Source organism: Heloderma suspectum, chromosome 3 (genome assembly GCF_057233095.1).
Source record: "Heloderma suspectum isolate Gila_16-S chromosome 3, 16-S_ref, whole genome shotgun sequence".
NCBI lineage: Eukaryota > Metazoa > Chordata > Lepidosauria > Squamata > Helodermatidae > Heloderma > Heloderma suspectum.
Window position 1 is genome coordinate 29,857,576 of NC_139460.1, and position 19,405 is coordinate 29,876,980.

Genomic DNA, 19,405 nt, shown 5'->3' on the forward strand with positions numbered 1-19,405 from the left:
AAAGTACACTGAAGCTGAAGTTTCACTCCTGGAGTTTTAATCTTCAAGCACTTCCTGAAAAAAATGCCACTTTGTTCTCTGTGCTATCATATTTTCTTGACTTTTCTGGAGATGATTACATATAGCTTTCTCCAGGCAGGTATCATTACGTGGCAATAAATCTAGCATGAATCCAGGCACACTCAGCCAAACTGGCTAGGTTTATAATGGCTAGATTTATTCTGCTATAATGAAGGGTAGCAATTTTAGGACATATTCAAGAGAAAGAATTCGAAAGGCAGAGGAAGCAAGCAAGCAAGCTGTGGTTCATCAGCATGATGGCCAGGAGATGCCCAGCTGGAACCCACAGCAGCAGTCTGTGACTAGGGACACTTCCAGATGGATGGCTCCTAGTGCTAACAATAAGCAGGCATTGTGCAACTATTCCATCTTTTTTTCCTTAATAGTTCTTTTTCTATTAAGAAAAATTGCAGAAGTGGTGTGAAAGCACAGAAGGGCAACAAAAGGAAGATGACAGCAAAGAATATAAAAAGAGCCCTGCTGGCTCAGAACAAGGGTCCCTATTTCTCCCCACCCCCCGTGCACACGCTCAGGCAATCTGACACCAGACACCCAAATCAGTGTGATTTCTTTATTGCAGGGGGCAAAAGCTTAATGGTTACACTCTTCAGAAATCATATAGCTGATGGTTAGTAGCTATAGGCTCTATGTAATTCCAGAACAGTCCAAAGCTAAACACTACTACCGTGATTGAGATCCTCAACATGGTTTCTCCGTTGCCATCGCCATGGTTCTGAACACAAGGGAAGGGACTCTGGGTTCCTGGGTACCTAACCCAGACAATCCTTTCACGCAGCTCCAACCCCAGACATAGAAAGGGAATGATTCCTGCAATGACTCCATCAGGCAATCAGGCAATAACTTCTTGAACAGCCACACCCATAGAGAGTCCAACTTTGAATCTTTTGTTGATAACTCTAGGCTGCATGGTCAAGGCCCATCAAGATCAAGGGAAGGGCATACCCACACACACAAGGAGTTCCAGGGCACCGCTTTCGCACTGGCAACTCCACGCTGCATGAGTTCTGGAAGAGGGAAGCCCAAAAGTCGTAGATCAAACCCAGCCTGCCGTACACTGAGCTGACTACAAACTCAGACACACAATCCACAGCAATGAGAGTTCAAGTCTATGAAAAGCCTTACTTTCATGGCAAGTCCTTAACAATCCAGTGTTCCAGTCCATGTGCAGAGTGCCTCCAAAAGCCCAGATGATGATCGATCCAAACAGGGAAGGCTTCAGGCAATGAAGATGAGATGTTCCTAGCAAAGGCTCTTTGCCTTTGCATCAGCTTAAAAGGGAAGGCATGACTGTAGGCCACCCCCCCAGATCCCTTGACAGACAAGGGCCTTTAGCCTTTCCGAAGGCCCCTGTCTAAACAGGGCGGCACTGCTCAGCCCTCCAGCAGTGACGCTTCAACCTGGGCGGCCCTTCTGCAGACCCCACCCCACCTCTGTCAGGTTCTCATGGACAGCTTTCAGCCTCCCTGCCTGCCAAGGCCAGACCAGCAGGTGGACAGGGAGCCAGGTGACTCCCCCTGGCTCTGCTCTGAGAACACTGGCAGAGATAAGCTCACATAGACTCTGACATTCCAGAATCTGAATAGGCCCAAGCCCTTCTAGGCTACTTCCAATCAAATCCTGGCTATAACCTACAAGGCCCCCTACAGTACTGAATCTGGGCCCTGACAGGTCCATCTAGTCCAGCATTCTGTTCACACAGTGGCCAATCAGCTGCCCATGGGAAATCCACAAGGAGGACATGAATGCAAAAGCACCCTCCCGCCCATGTTCCCCAGCAACTGGTGTACATAGGCTTACTACCTCTGATATTGGAGGTAACATATAGCCATGAGGACTAGAAGCCATTGCCAAACAAATTCCTGAAGGAGAAGGATAACTCCCTTTTAGAGGCATCCAAATTGGTGGCCATCACTACATCTTGGGGTAGCGAATTCCATAGTTTGACTATGCACTGTGTGAAGAAGTACTTCCTTTTATCTGTCCTGAATCTCCCACCAATCAGCTTCATAGGATGACCCTGGGTTGTAGTATTGTGAGAGAGGGAGAAAAATGTCTCCCTACCCACATTCTCCACACCATGCATAATTTTGTACACTTCTCTCATGTCTCCCCTTACTCTCCTTTTCTGTAAGCTAAACAATCCCAGCTGTTGTAACTTTCCCCCATAGGCTGGACTCCCCCGTAAAATTCCGTGAAGAAGGCGGGGTGATTGGATATCATCTCACCTGGACCAAGCCTAGGACGCTACCGGGGTTGTGTGTACACAGGCCTGAGAGTCCTCTTCAGGCACAGCAGGGAGTAGGGATGTGCAAGATCAGAGAGACTGGCAGGCGGCACAGCGTTCCAGCTGGTCTTTTTCACATGATATCCTCCCACTTTCCCAAAGGAACAAGCGTGAAATTAATGTGACCATTGTCATGTGAGATGATCATATACATGAGTCCATACACACATTGGGAAGCTGCAGCTGGTGATGTAACCAGCTATATCAGTTACCAGTTAGCTTCCAACTCAAGGTGCTGGTGATGGCATTTAAAGTCCTAGACGGCGTTAGACCAGAGTATCATAGATGTCATTTATATGAGCTTTCCTGTATATTGCAGTCCTCAGGTGCAGTTCTGCTCCAAATACCTTGTTTGTCAGAATTGTGACTCCTGTCCATCTGAAGATCAAGAGTCTTTTCAGCAATGGCCTTCTCCTTGGGATGCTCTCCCTCACAAAGCATGCAGCTGCTGATTTCTGGAAAGTCAGCAGAGGCATTTATTCCCGCTAGGATTTGGGGTCTGCAGGGAGTCATTATTAGTTGATGTAGGGATTGGGCCCAGCACCTCTGCAGAAGCACCCTCAAGAGACACGGGTGACTTGGAGTCCGAGGGGGAGGAGGCGGAGGGGTTTGTTGAGCCATCAAGGTTGCAGGAGACTAGCTGTCCCAGAGTGGAGGTTATGGTGGTGCAAGCTAATCAGTTGGAAAGTAGCCACCCACAGCCCTCTTCGCCTGTGGGAATGCCAGAGCAGGAGGAGGAGGGGGAGGAGTTAGAAATACGAGATCCCAGGATGAGACATTGGGCTAGGCAATAGGAGCCATGTCAACTCACAAGGCGTTCCAAAAGGCTGGCCATGCAGGGAAGGTCCCTCTGGAAAGACCTACCCTAAGGCAGGTGTCCCCTTCATGGATCACTGCCTTGTTGTGGCAAAGAGGCTTGCGTAACTCAGTGAAGCCATAAGCTATGCCGTGCAGGGCCACCCAAGATGGACAGGTCATGGTGGAGAGTTCTGACAAAATGTGGTCCAATGGAGAAGGAAATGGCAACCCACTCCAGTATTCTTGCCAAGAAAACTGCATGGAACATATCACAAGGCTAAAAGAGATGACGCCGGAAGATGAGCCCCTCAGGTCGGAAGGTGTCCAATATACTACTGGGGAAGAGCAGAGGGAATTTCCAAGTAGCGCCAGAAAGAGTGAAGCGGCTGGGCCAAAGCTGAAAGGACACTCAGCAGTGGATGTGTCTGGTGGTGAAAAGAAAATCTGATGCTGTAAAGAACAATATTGTTTAGGAACCTGGAATGTCAGATCAATGAATCAAGGTAAGCTGGAGGTAGTCAAACATGAGATGGCAAGATGAGATGGCAAGCCAAGAAATAACCGGGATTACAGGCAGGCATGACCTTGGTGTACAAAATGAAGCAGGACAAAGGCTAATAGAGTTTTGCCAAGAGAACACGCTGATCATGCAAACACTCTTTTCCAACAGCACAAGAGGCGACTCTACACATGGACATCACCAGATGGTCAATGCCGAAATCAGATTGATTATATACTTTGCAGCCAAAGATAGAGAAGCTCCATACAGTCAGTAAAAACAAGACCTGGAGCTGACTGTGGCTCAGATCATGAGCTTCTTATTGCAATATTTCGGCTTCAATTGAAGAACGTAGGGAAAACCACTAAACCATTCAGGTATGACCTAAATCATATCCCTTATGAATATACAGTGGAGGTGATGAATACATTTAAGAAATTAGACCTGATAGACAGAATGCTTGAGGAACTATGGACGGAGGTCCGTAACATTGTTCAGGAGGCAGCAACTCAATCCATCCCAAAGAAAAAGAAATGCAAGAAAGCAAAGTGGCTGTCTGATGAGGCTTTACAAGTCGCTGAGGAAAGAAGGGAAGCGAAAAGCAAGGGAGAAAGGGGAAGATATATCCAACTGAATGCAGATTTCCAGAGAATAGCAAGGAGAGACAAGAAGGCCTTCTTAAATGAACAATGCAAAGAAATCGAGGAAAACAATAGAATGGGAAACGCTAGAGATCTTTTCAAGAACATCGGAGATCTCAAGGGAACGTTTTGTGCAAAAATGGGCATGATAAAGGACAAAGAAGGCAGGGACCTAACAGAAGCAGATGAGATTAAGAAGAGGTGGAATGAACACACAGAAGAACTATACAGAAGGAAAGATCTGAATGTCCCTGATAGCCATGACAGTGCGGTCACTGAATTTGAGCTGGACATCCTCGAGAGTGAAGCCAAGTGGGCCTTAGGAAGCATTATTAACAACAAAGCTAGCGGAGATGACAGTATCCCAGCTGAGCTATTTAAAATCCTAAAAGATGATTCTGTTAAAGTGCTGCACTCAAAATGCCAACACGTTTGGAACACTCAACAGTGGACACTAGACTGGAAAAGGTCAGTTTAAATTCCAATTCCAAAGAAGGGCAATGCGAAAGAGTGTTCAAACTACTGTACAATTGCGCTCATTTCACATGCCAGCAAGGTGATGCTCAAAGTCCTACAAGCTAGGCTTCAGCAGTATGTGAACCGAGAACTACCGGAAGTACAAGCTGGGTTCCGAAGAGGCAGAGGAACTAGAGATGAAATCGCCAACATTCGCTGGATCATGGAGAAACTGTAAAATTGTGCTCATTTCACCAAAAGCTGGTTTGAAGCTCAATATTAAAAAAACTAAGATCATGGCATCTGGCCCCATCACTTCCTGGCATATAGAAGGGGAAGAAATTGAAGTAGTGACAGATTTTATTTTCTTGGGCTCCAAGATCACTGCAGACGGTGACTGTAGCCATGAAATTAAAAGACGCTTGCTCCTTGGGAGGAAACCTATGGCAAACCTAGACAGCATAGTAAGAAGCAGAGACATCACCTTGCCGACAAAGATTCGTATAATCAAAGCTATGGTTTTCCAAGTAGCAACATATGGCTGTGAGAGCTGGACTATAAGGAAGGCTGAGTGCCGAAAAATTGATGCTTTCGAACTGTGGTGCTGGAGAAGACGCTTACGAGTCCCCTGGACTGCAAGGAGGTCAGATCAGTCCATCCTAAAGGAAATCAACCCTGAGTGCTCTTTGGAAGGAGAAGGGGATGGCAGAGGATGAGATGGCTAGATAGCATCACCGATGCAATGAATATGAACTTGACCACACTCCGGGAGAGAGCGGAGGACAGGAAGGCCTGGCGTGCTATGGTCCATGGGGTCACGAAGAGTTGGACACGACTTAACGACTGAACAACAACAACAACAACAAGGCAGGTGTACCAGCCACTCAGGTTGTCTGAGAGACAGCTGGTGCCAGTTTTCATTGCAACTGTCTAACATAGTACCTTAACCTAAGGGAGTTGCTTGTAGCCTAAGTGGTCCTGTATTATGCAAAGCTGTCTAGAGACTGTTCATGGATTCCGACTGTAATCTGAAGCACTGCTGATCTAACTGTAGTTTGCATAATAAAAGCAATTCTTTTGCACTTCTTCTCTGATCCATCACAAAGAGCGACCCAAGGCTGGGCACTTGACAGTTGTGTATCTTTATTTTTGTGCTGATGATTATTACGTTTTAACAATTATGATAGTTGCATTGGATTGTTATGATAGTTTGATTGGGTTTTAAGAACTGTATCAATTTGTAATAGCTGTTTGAACATGGACTCAATTCAGGTGACCCTTCAAACTGCAGTTTGGAGGACTGGAAACAAGATACAGGCTCATTTGCTCTCCCTTCCTTCCCCTGACTCCAAAGTATGGATAGCACTTGCCTTCCAAACCAAACTTGGAAACTCCCTTAGAATGTGGTTTAGTCCAAGTCTGATTTGGAAAGCAAGAAGTCACCATGGTTTGCTGATCTGGATGTCATGGCAAACTATAGTTAGCATCAAACTGAAAAGTGAAAATGAAGCCGCGAAAAAAAGGGCAGGAGGGCATAAACAAGCCCATCTGAGTCTTCTCAACAGAATTGTAAGCCACCTTGAAATTCTTTTTGGTGGACAGGAAGGAAGGAAGGAAGGAAGGAAGGAAGGAAGGAAGGAAGGAAGGAAGGAAAAGCTTTCCTTGCAGGAAAAGTGTCACAGATGAAGCAACAATATGACAATGGAACCAATTACCTGGGGAGGTGGTGGGCTCTCCCACACTGGAGGCCTTCAAGACGAGGCTAGACAGCCACTTGTCAGGGATGCTCTGACTTGGATTCCTGAATTGAGCAGGGGGTTGGACTCGATGGCCTTGTAGGCCCCTTCCAACCCTACTATTCTATGATTCTATGATTCTATAACTCTAACAGGTATTGTGCTTGGCTCACAAACTATCCTCGTCAAAGCAGAGAGAAACACAAGTAGCATGGTGCCTTACCATATACAAGTCCTTGCTGACTCCTAAATACTTCCCATTGCCACAGCCAACGTCAGCCACAATAGACCCACACGGTAAAGTCCTAAGGAATTCAACCACTCGTGGCCATGGACTGTGTCTGGTGCTGCTGAAGTGCGTGGCAATCTCTTCGTACACCTCATGGACATACTTTTTCTCGAGCTCTGAGGCTTCTCTCTCATCATCCGGGAATGGGGGCGCTGCATCTTTACATCGACTGTCACATACAGAAGGATAAGCTAGGGGGAGAAAAAATATATGCATTTATTTATTTTTAAAAGCAACACTGTGCTTTGGACCAGAGCCGTCCTTTTTAACTGCACTTACTTCATGGAGAAAACACTCAAAGCTGCAAACTGAGTTGCAAATCTTGAATTTTTAATTGCAACTTTAGTTAGTCCAATAATAACAATGCCAACTCCTTTGTCTATTAAAGAGGAAGTGATCTTCCCTTAAACTGGAACATTCGACAAGTTCAAAAGGATCCATCAGTTTAAACTGGGATACTGTAAGTGGATCAGGGTGCTATTGTGGACAGAGTATTTCTACTGGACTTTGGTTCAATCCCATTCCAGCAGCTACAGATGGTCAATACTATGGCTAGGATCTAAAATATCACAGACATTATTCTGTCCATGCGAAGGGGCTCCCCTTCTACCTGCAGCCCCCTCCAAATGTCTGTCACCTCATGAGGCACAAGGGGTTGCCCAGCTGCGCACCTGGCCTCTGTTTAAAGGGTAACACAAAAGATGTTGCATGACTGCCACTGCCGGTGCTGTCATTTCGGGGCCCCAGAGCAGTGCCCCATGGTCAAGCCCTAGTGGTGCCACTGTTCCCACCAAAATACTTGTATTAAGCATGAGATCTGAAACTTACAGCAACTGCAGGGGCTTCTCCTCACTTTCCTGAAAGTGAAAGATGTCCTTCTTCCCCTTTTGTTTAAGGTTAAATCTCCAATGTCAGCCGAGACAATTCCAAGTTTCTGTCCTTCAGATGCTTGAACAATGTCAAACTTCCTAGGTGTAATGCTTTAAAAACAGAGAACAGATTTTTTTTTCTTTCATTCATTTCTGTTTTGCTAACAATGCTTTAATGTCCTATTTTTCAGATGTGACACATATTTGATGAAATGGTTCTTGAAAAACCTGTGAAATGCTGAGACAAGTGCTTGAATATCTGTGGTGAATATCTCAACAACTGTCAGGGTGGAAACTGAGCCCAGAGAGCCTCAGAGCAGTTCGGATTCTGAGGAGGAACAGCTATCCGTGGGAGAGGGGCCAGCTCATCCCTCCCAGGCTCAGCACCTGGCAGAGATTCCTCCTGCCAGCATTCCAGAGATAGAAAGCGACCCTGGCAGTGAGGGAATGCGGGAGGGGGGCTTCTTAGATGCTCGACGCAGATGCAAAGAGCGATGAGCGATGGAGGGCGCGGAAAGGAGGTGTAGCGCCCATTTGGTGTGCAAGCAACGGCCGCCTCCCGTGGACCCAAGGGAAAGTGGGAGGATCTCTCCCTAGCCCATAAGTTCCGGGTCTTCAAGTGACTCTCTTTCAAATGGGGATCAACTGACTACTTGAAGCTTAGGCTACCCTGCTGTTCCTTGCTTTAGTCGCTGGTGATTAGCATCTGAAAGAGTCATTATGTTGTAAAAGGATTAAAGCTTTGAAAAGAAATCCTTTGGTGGGTGTCTTGAGTTGGCTATTGGAATCTACTGGGAGAAGCCGCCAGAGCGCTCCTGACAACAACAGCAAAAACCCACAAAGCAAAATCATGTGTTTTGTTCTCTACATGCGATCTTTTGACTCTGGAACACAGGAACATAGGAAGCTGAGTCAGACCCTTGGTCCATCTAGCCCAGTACTGTCGGCACTGACTGGCAGCAGCTCTCGAGGGTTTCAGGCAGGATTCTTTCCTCGCCCTACCTGGAGAAGCCGGGGATCGAACCTGGGACCTTCTGCATGCAAAGCATGTGGTCTGTCACACTGAGCTATGGCCCCTCTGCCATAGAATCACTCCTTCTGATAGTGATCTGGCTGTACCAAGAGGGAGGGGGTGCTTAGGAGCCTGGCCTGGGCCATTTCCATATTCCACTGACGTACCACCAACACATGAGGGAGGAAAATCCCCAAGCACATTCAGGAAAACATGCCTCGGGTGGACCATTCTAATCAGTCACCTACCCTTGTGGAGGTCCATGCTGGCAGACAGTCCAAAACTAACTAAAACTAACCAGATAGTGCCCACGATGACAGTCACATGTAACTCCTTCACCTTCAGAGCACCAACTCCAGCACAGCAGAATACCAGATTGAGAGTGTGCCCTGGTGCATGCATAGGGCCAGATACTAGTTGGGACAGGTTCATGGTTGTCATAGTGCACATGAAATCCTGAGCCACTCCTGACTGAGCGACCTCAGCATGAACATTGAAATCCCCCAGAACCGTAAGCCTGGGATGCTCCAGCGCCAGTCCCAAGATCTCCCTGGTTAGCTCAGGAAGAGAGACTGTTGAGAAGCAGATTGGACGGTACAGCAACAGAATCCCTACACTGACCTGGCACCCAACCACAGCAGCACGCACTCAAAATTAGTAGACTGTTGCATGGAGCATCTAGCTAGCGAGACAGAATTCCTAAAGAGCGCAGCTGCCACCATTCCACCTCTCCTCAGCGAGAGCAGGGCCGTGGCTCAGTGACAGCGCACATGATTTCCATTCAGAACGTCTCAGGTTCAATTCCTGGCATCTCTGGGTCGGATGAAGAAATAATCCTGCCTGAGATGCTGGAAGAGGCACTGTCAGTCAGTGCTGACAGTGCTGGCTAGATGTACCAAGGGGATGATTCAGTATAAGGCAGCTTCCTATGTTCCTATATTCCTAATGGCCAAAAGCCAAGGAATCCATGAAATCATGAGATGACTGCAATGAAGAGAAAATAGTACAAAGCAGCAAAAAGCTATTCCCGCAAGCCTCAATTTACTATTGGGGGAGTACATACCAGTGGAGCTTCCTCAGGGAAATCCTGCAAAACTCCATTTTTTTCTCATGCCAAGCCTTTTCCTCAACTTGATAATCAAACGGCTACATTAAAGGAGAATTTGCCTCTGAACAAAAGAAATTGGCTCTCCAGTGGTCCAGCCTGCACCGAAAGCCCCTCAGAATTGCTGACTTCAAAGTCGTCAGCACTTGACTCCCAGCAAGACAAGCATTCAGTCTATTATTGCCTTGTATGCTGGTGAGCCGAGTTCAGCCCTGCCAGAACGAACTACAGCCAGGCAAATAATATTATTCCTCTGTAAGCAGGAATACAGCAAAGCTAAAACACATCTATGCATACACACACAAAGCACTTCACCATCTTTGCATTACGTCAAGCATCTAATCTGTTTTCTAAAGCCTATATAAATGGCTAGAGCAGATCCAGGTGGCTGAACAATCCACATGCATATCTACAAGGAGGAAAGAGGGCCACCTCAAAGTCTAATATATCCCTGTCTGTGACCTTCATTCCTCTAGCTCAGGGGTGGGCAACTTCTGGCCCTCCAGATGTTTTGGCCTGCAACTCTGTTCAGCCCTAGCCAATGGGGAGGCACAATGGGAGTTGTAAACCAAAACATCTGGAGGGCCACAAGTTGCTCACCCCTATGCTAGCTTTACCACCCTAAAGTCTCCTACTCCCTTGAAGACCTCGAACTCTACCCATTCTCTCTTGCTGTCCACTGAGGTCCAGCGTGGCGTGGTGGCTAGAATACTAGACTAGGATTGGAGAGACCCCCGGTTCAAATGCCCACTTAGTCATTACGCTCACTGGGTGGTGACCTTGGTCCAGTCATTATCTCTCGGTATAAACTACTTCACAGGGTTGTTGTGAGGATGACATGTGTGCCACTTGCCGCTCCTTAGAGGAAGGGTGGGATAAAATTATCCTAAATAAATAAACTATGTCTGAAACTTCCTCCCAGGATGCCTATGCTGTGCCACCGCTCTTTCTTCCTCCAACCCATCTTTTCTGTGAAGGCGTTATGCAGATGTGTGAGGGCTAAAACTAGGGACAGGTATGGGACCACACATGCTGGCTCCGCCCCCACGTGTACCAGCTCCAGCCCCTCAGATCCCTGGCCTTGCCATCTTGAGCAGCAAGGTTTGCAGGAGCGTTCTACTCACATTTGCTTGAAAGAAAGTAGAACTCTCCACACGATCAAGAAGAGAACATGAGTAGAGCTCGACTCTAGACTGTGCTACTCAACACAGCAAGGCTGAGGATCACATGAAGGAACACATGAAGAGGGCTCTTGGTTGAATCCGTTAGTCCTCACTTCTACAGAAACTGAGCCTAATATGTACAATTGCGTTTGCCAAATTTTCCCCTTGCTTCTGCCTTTCCTGCCCTCCTTTCCCACTGCATCAAAACAAAGACTATATTATTGAATTATAATTAACTTGTGACTGCCAACACCTACCCATGGGTCCAGAGGTATCTGGATTCTCCAGACATCACTAGCAAACTACGTTGAGGCAGCACAACTGCCACTGCACGTCCATCTGGATGCCTAAAATCCATAACAATCTGCACAAAAAAGGAAAAAGGATATAATCATCTATTATTTCTTGCAATTAACAATGAGTAATCAAGAACCGCATACTCAGGCAGCAGAATTTAGTATTTGGGTTATTTATTTATTTATTACATTTCTATACTGCCCAATAGCCAAAGCTCTCTGGGCAGTTCACAACAATTAGAACCATAAAATACAAGACAATAAAATACAATATAAAATTTAGAAGTTTAAAATTGCAGTATAAAAATAAAGATAATAACCAAGTAAAACCTATCTGCAGTACAAAGATTTAAAACACAATACCAGATTTAAAACAGAAACTGAAAAACTAAAATGCCTGGGAGAATAAAAAGGTCTTCACCTGGCACCGAAATGAGCATAATGTAGGTGCCAGGCGAACCTCTCTGGGAAACTCATTCCACATCTGGGGTGCCACTGCAGAAAATGCCCTCCTCCTAGTAGCCACCCATCTCACTTCCTTTTGCAGGGGCTCCCGGAGGAGGGCTGCTGAAGATGATCTTAGGGTCTGGGCAGGTGTATATGCAGGGAGACAATCCTTCAGGTAACCTGGCCCCAAGCCATTTAGGGCTTTGAATATTAATACCACCACTGTGAATTGGGCCTGGACATGGACTGGCAGCCAGTGCAGCTGGAAAAGTACTGGCAGAATATGCTCACATTGGCCAGTCCCCATTAACAACCTCGCTGCCCTATCTTGGACCAGCTGAAGTTTCTGGACTGTTTTCAAAGGCAGCTCCACATATAATGCATTGCAGTAATCCACACGAGAGGTCATCAGAGTATGGATAACTGTAGCTGAGCTATCTCTCTCCAGATAAGGACATCGTTGGTATATCCACCTAAGCTGATAAAAGGTGCTCCATGCCACTGAGTCCATCTGTGCCTCTAGTGACAATGCTGGATCCAAGAGCACCTCCAAACTATGAACCTGATACTTTAGGGTGAGTGCAACCCCCTCCAAAACATCACTTAGCCAAACCACTCACTAACAGATCCTCCATCTTGTCTCAATTGAGTCTCGGTTTATTGGCCTTCATCTAGTCCATTATTGCACCCAGGTGCTGGTTTAGAACAACCACTGACTCATCTGGGTTTGATGAAACAGAGACAGAGTTTGGTGTCATCTGCATATTGGTGACACCTCAGTCCATATCTCCGGATAACCGCCCCCAGAGTTTTCATGTAGATGTTAAACAGCATGGCGAATAAAATAGAACCCTGTGGCACACTATGGCAGAACTACCAAAGGACAAAGCAATAATCCCCAAGCACCACCTTCTGGAATCGGCCATCCAAGCAGGAGTGGAACCACTGCAGTGCGGCACCTCCAACTCCCAGCCCAGATAGCCTATCCAGAAGGATTGATGGTATCAGAAGCTGCTGAGAGGTCTAAGAAAATCAACAGGGTTGCACTGCCCAGGACTACCTCCAAACTATGTATCTGTTCCTTCAGGGGGACTGCAGCCCCATCCAGCACAGGTATAAACAACCCAGTTCCCAGACCTGGGAACTGCCCACCCATAGGGTCTCTGTCTTATCAGGATTCAGCTTCACTTTATTAGCCTGCCCATATCTGCATTCAGGCACTGGTTCAGAACGTGCATGGCCTCTCCTGATTCAGATGTTACAGAGAAATAGAGCTGCAGCAAATCTGCTATATGACTGCTTCACATAGATGTTAAACAACATTGGGGACAAAATAACACCCCACAGTTCAACTTCCAGGGGGCTGAGGCACCATCACCCAATGTTATTCTCTGGAACTGACCCCAAAAGTAGGCCCTGAACCACCATAAAATGATGCCAACTCCCAACTCACAGAGATGGTCCAGGAGGATATTATGGTCAACAGTATCAAAAATCACCAAGAGATCAAGAAGAAGTAACTGGGTTGAACTCCCTCTGCCCCTCTCCTTAAGAAGGTCATCCATCAGGGCAACCAAGACCAATTCTGTCTTGATGTATATATTAAGGGAAATCGTTTTCATGCTGGTATGTGACAATGGGGTCTTAGACCCTGTGTGTCGAGACTGTGAACCAAGGGCCAGTTGTGGGTTTCAAGGGATGATCAAGAGATTCAGCCCTGAAAAGATGCAGCTAAGAATGGCAGGCACTTAAACAAGTCGCTCCTTGACTTGACATACCCAAAAAGTTGCAGTGTTCATCTTTAGTTATCTACAAGTTGAACTCAAAGCAGCAGCTAGAGGTAAACTACCAGACAGCGGTGCAAACCTACCAGGGCTAACTGCAGCCTACCAATAACATGACATATTAACAGATGGCAATGAGTCCATGCTAAGAACATAAGAGCAGCCATGCTGGAACAGACCAAGGGTCCATCTAGTCCAGCATACTGTTCACACAGTGGCCAACCAGCTGTTGACCAGGAACCCACAAGCAGGACAGGAGTGCAAAAGCATCCTCTCGCCCATGTTCCCCAGCAACTGGTGTACATAGGCACACTGCCTCTGATACTGGAGGTAGTGTATAGCCATCAGGACTAGTAGCCATTGATAGCCTTCTCCTCCAGGAATTTGTCTAACCCCTTTTAAAGCCATCGAAATTGTGGCCATCACTACATCTTTGTGGTATTGAATTCCATAGTTTAACTATACGCTGTGTATCTGCCCTGAATCTCCCACTGATCAGCTTCATGGGATGATCCCAGGTTCTAGTATTGTGAGAGAAGGAGAAAAATGTCTCCCTACCCACATTTTCATCACCATACATAATTTTGTACACCTCTATCATGTCTCCCTTACTCGCCTTTTTCCCAAGCTAAACAATCCCAGCTGTTGTAACCTCCCTTCCTAGGGGAGATGCTCCAGCCCCTTGATCATTTTACTGCCCTTTTCTGCCCTTTTCCAGCTCTACCATACCATTTTTTTTAAGGGTGGTGGGTGACCAGAACTGGACACAGTATTCCAAATGTGGTCGGACATATAGGTTTGTATAAGGGCAGTATGATATTGTCAGTTTCATTCTCAATTCCTTTTCTAATTATGCCTAACTTGGAGTTTGCCTTTTTTTTTTTTAAAGCAGCCACACAATGGGTTGTCAATTTCATTGTGCTGTCCACCACAACCCCAAGATCTCTTTCTTGGTTGGTCACCACTAGCTCAGATCCCATCAAGTTATACTTGAAGTTGGGATTTTTTGCCCCAACGCAAATGCCATAAAAACAGGACATAGCTTCAAATCTCATGGTTTGGGCGGGTATAACTAAGCTATATTAGACTTCATAGGCGGTACCGGGGCAACGCCCCCCACTGCTTGACCCTGTTGTTTCTTGAAGGAAAGGCACTTTTTCACATATTCCTCCCCTGCAAAATACACTTTGCCCCTTCTGTACCCTCCTGAATATTTTCTTTCTGGTGCTGCCACTATCAGGCTTATATTATTTACCGCCCTTTGTTCAAAGGAACAACAGTCCCAGGCAAGCAGCAAAACAGGAGGCTTACATCACCCCTGGTGGGCTGCCATGCACAGAGTTGACTGAGAATTTAGTTTCAGTTAGGTTTTGATAAAAATATATCAAAACTCTCAAAGTTCTTCCTATTCGGGGCAAAAATAACTTGAGATCCCCGTGTAGTCAACCATGTTAGTGACGAATTAAGGTTGCCACCTCTTTTTTCTGATAGGCTCCTCAACTTTAACAGCTGCATTGCAGACAGGTACATCACGGTCCTCCTCTATGTTGGAAATAGCTGAACCTACTGAGTTGGGCTGTTGCAGATTGGTGAGAATTTTGTTTGTTTTTGACAAGAATTTACCAAAATGTACTAAATGTGCTTTTGTGTTAAATGTGCTTTTGTGTTAAAAGGCACAAGAGCCCTGCCAGAAAAAAGTTCTTCATATTTGGGAGAGAAAGAACTTGAGATTTAAAACTATTAAATGTGCGAGAAAGTGAAACTGACTGATTCACCCATCGATAGCTATACATGGCTACGGGGCTGTGCATACAGGTCGTGCAGACCTCAAACAGACTGATGTTTTCTCGTCTCTCTCCACACCCCCTTACTGGCCCTTTCCATTTGAAGAGGAGGCACAACCCATGATTGGAGATTCTGAAAGTCTGCCATGCCCTTTTATACTTGCAATGTCCACATTTTGTATGATGTCTGCTCGTTTTCTGCCTCCTCAAATAGGAACATAGGATACTGGCTCAGACCATTGGTCTATCTAGCCCAGTATTGTCGACACTGACTTGCAGAGGGTCTCTAGGGCTTAAAATATCATAAGGATTCTTCTTCTTTAAAAGTATTTTCAGTCACTCTTTGCAACACAGCAACAATGGTGACAATAATAATAAATTAACCCTGCTGCGATTTTGAAGAATTATTTTCTCACCCACTACGGAGGCCACTTGCTGAAGGAGGCAGATAACATTGCTGTGCCTCTTTGTAAGTCTTTATCCTAGCTGAGCATTCCAAATTGCGGCTTCTTTGTCTCACTCCCACAGACACAAAAGGAAAGAAGGAGGCACATTAAGGTTTCTGGACCTCTTTTTAATTCGCTAAGGACTCGCAATCAATAACGCTACTTCTGCCACTGCTGAATCAATCTGTCTCATGACAGCTTTCCTCCAGTGGAGCTATTTCCAATTACTATTTTCGTTCCTACCCATTTTCTTTATTCTCAGAGGTGGCAAAGTCAATAAAGATCAAATTTCCAGCTTGCCCATAGTGCATCACCGGGGATTGCAGTCAATAATAAAAAGTGGTGGTGGTGGGGTGATGCTGGATGTTTTGATCTCGCACATTCCTTTACAATCTTTCTTTTTGACTATGGGAAGGGGTGGGGGAATTACACGTCTTCACACCCAGTCCCTCCCCCAAAGCATGAGAGATGCGTATGAAGCTAAGAATACCATTCCGCAGTGTAAACATGACGCTGGAACCAATGTCTGTGATGAAGGAATACGTGATGGTGCTTTCAAAGATGCCTAGACTTCAAAGCAGGTACTTGTGTTCTGAATGCTGCTCCCATTGCATAAGACATGAGAAGAAATAATGCAAGGGGTGGGGGGAGAGAAATCATTATAAAAAGAAGGGTGGGAAAAGTTCTGCATGTCTGCTTGCACTGAGATGAAATTACTTCTGGTGGGCCACAAAAGAGACAGCAGGGAAATCATTATCCAACAGGCTATATAAAGTGAGTCATTGTTTAACTGTGTTAATAGTTGCTGTAACACTGGCACAGAGAATAAGGGATACAATGTCAGGATTTTTTTTTTAAGAAAGAGGTACAAAAATCCTGCAAAGTAAAACCTTTAATCAGATCAGATTCCATGGGTGTAGGAGTATGTTGATGCCCAGGTTGCACACAACTCTTCTTCTGGCAGATCTGTGGGACTCAAAAGCTTGCAAATTTTTACAACAGAGGTTACACAAAGGTAAAGTTTTGCCTAATCTGTTTTGAATTTAACACTTCAAGGACTGAAACAGAGCATGTCTATCTAAATATATAAACACATATAAACACACAAATATATAAACATATCTCTCTCTCTCTCTCTCTCACACACACACACACACACACACACACACACACGTTTTAAATCAGGAACAACCAACAGGGAGCTGGTGGGCCAAATCACAGAATCATAGAATAGTACAGTTGGAAGGGGCCTATAAGACCATCGAGTCCAACCCCCTGCTCAGTGCAGGAATCCAAGTTGCCTGTGAAACAGTTTTGGGCGTGCCCTTGAGAAATATGAATCAACATGCAGGTAACCTTTACCCACAGTATCATGCCCAACTAAAAGAATATTGCTTCCAAAAAATGCAAAAATGACATATTCCACCAAAGATGTAGTCCACAAATATTTATGCCATAATATATATGTTAGCCTTTAAGGTGCCAAAGACTCGTCATTGTTTAAAGAGTGTCCAGTTGAAAATGGGTTATCCATCCACTGTATGGGGAGCAGGGCATGCTGGGAGAGAGTAGCTGAGGCCAGTAATGGATAGATAAGGTAGGGATGGGCTAGAAATACTTCCAAAAATGGGATATGGTAAATAGGGGTGGAGAACCACAGGCCCAGGGGTCCAAAGCTGGCCTTCCTGGGGGAGGGCAAAGCTGATCCTCCTGGGCTCCCAATCTAACACTTCCGCTGGTTCCACCCTCTTTCCCCCAACCACCGAGCAGTTGGCGGTTTCCCAGTATTTGTAGTTTTCCTCCATTCCAAACGGTTGAAATGCCTCTCCTAAGGCTTACTTACTGGCAGGAAGAGCTTCAAGCTACAGCATGGTGGCATTTTTGCCCCTTTTGCCTTCAGCCCCACCCACCACTGGAATTTTATTTATTTATTTAAAACATTTATATCCCACCCTATATCATTAAGATCTAAGGGCGGCATAGAGATAAAATCAATATAAACGTTGTTGTTGTTGTTCAGTCGTGTCCAACTCTTCGTGACCCCATGGACCATAGCATGCCAGGCCTTCCTGTCCTCTGCTCTCTCCCGGAGTGTGCTCAAATGCATATTCATTGCATCGGTGACGCTATCTAGCCATCTCATCCTCTGCCATCCCTTTCTCCTTTTGCCTTCAATCTATCCCAGCATCAGGGTCTTTTCCAGTGACTTTTCTCTTCGCATTGGGTGGCCAAAATATTTGAGCTTCAGCTTCAGTATCTGTCCTTCCAATGAGCAGTCAGGGTTGATTTCCTTTAGGATTGACTGATTTGACCTCCTTGCAGTCCAGGAGACTTGTAAGCTGCCTCTTTCAGTACACTCCAATAGCCAACTCAAGACACAGATGAAAGGATTCTTTTCAAGGCTTTAATCCTTTTACAACTTAATGACTCTTTCAGATGCTAATCACCAGTGACTAAGCAATGAACAGCAGAGTAGCCTAAGCTCCAGGTAGGCAGCTGGTCCCGGTTTGAAGGAGAATCACTTGAAGACCCCGAACTTATGGGCTAGGGAGAGATCCTCCCTCTTTCCCTTGGGTCCACGGGATGCGGCCATTGCTTGTGCACCAGGTGGGCGCTACGCCTCCTTTCCGCACCCTCCATCGCTCATGGCTGCCTGTGTCTGCGTCGAGCATCTAGCAAGCCCCCCTCCCGCACTCTCTCACTGCCCGGGTCACTATCTCAGGAATGCTGGCAGGAGGAATCTCTGCCAGCTGCTTTGCCTGTGAGGGATGAGCTGGCTCCTCTCCCACAGATGGCTGATCCTCCTCAGAATCAGAACTGCTCTGGGGTTCTATAGGCTCAGTTTCCACCCTGACACTACCTACTCTTGTTTCCATGAGGCATAGCAAAGACACAGAGGCCCCCACCGAAGCCCCGAAAGTGACAGAGCAACATTGGCAAAATGCTCTGTAGTATCATGTTATATACTATACACCATGCTCCACAAGGTCATCCGCTGTCTGCCAAAGTCCTTTCAGGCCACATCGGAGTCTCAAACTGCATGTGGGCTGCCTAGACTAGAGCCCAAGAGAGTTCCTGTACCTTTAAGGGTTGCAAGAAGGGAAAACGCCACCAATTGCCACCTTCTTCTGTCATTGCAGCCATGTGATTGAACATGATCTGGTGAAATCATCCTTGCTACGTAACTCTTTAAAAAGCACAACAGCCCTCTCTAGAACTGGATCTGACAACGTAGCTCAAGTCCTGATGTCATTTTCACCATCCCAGCCCATGGCAGTCAATGATGTGGAGGAGGGGAAATGCATACAGCCTGCCTCCCATGTGTTGGAATACACCTGCCATCATCCCCAGCCAGCGTGGCAACTGTCTGGAGGGCACCAGGTTGGGGAAAGCTGAACTAGACATTATGGAAGAGGACTGGGGGAGACTCACCCCAGGGTTCCCATGTTTAGCAACAGCCCCATGTTCTTCTTCATACATAGCTCAGCCCTAAGGTGCCTGTCTCCTCCTCCGGGAACTGGATGTTTCATTCCTGGTCTGGCATAGGCAGTTCCAACCCAAGACATGATGCTTCCTCCAAGAAGCTGCATTGCCTGTTCACCTTGGTCCAGGGGACAAACCCAGTGCTCAACCTTCACCTGTTGAGTTTCTGCCTCGAATGACTCTGTTAAAAGGCACAAGAGCCCTGCCAGAAAAAATATATATATAAGGCAAA

The 19,405-nt window shown here is 46.2% G+C and overlaps 1 protein-coding gene across 5 annotated transcripts in view; it reads right to left on the reverse strand.

Moving 5' to 3' along the window:
* The window catches only part of ALKBH8 (alkB homolog 8, tRNA methyltransferase), a 69,497-nt gene that overhangs the window by 17,637 nt on the left and 32,455 nt on the right, over positions 1-19,405 (reverse strand). For all 5 annotated transcript variants that reach the window (XM_084842713.1, XM_084842711.1, XM_084842715.1 and 2 more), the window contains 3 exons: positions 11,191-11,297; positions 7,613-7,764; positions 6,719-6,975 (listed from right to left, as the gene is read on the reverse strand). In XM_084842713.1, the coding sequence (XP_084698839.1) occupies positions 6,719-6,975; positions 7,613-7,764; positions 11,191-11,297 (516 nt within the window). The remainder of the gene's footprint in view (positions 1-6,718; positions 6,976-7,612; positions 7,765-11,190; positions 11,298-19,405) is intronic.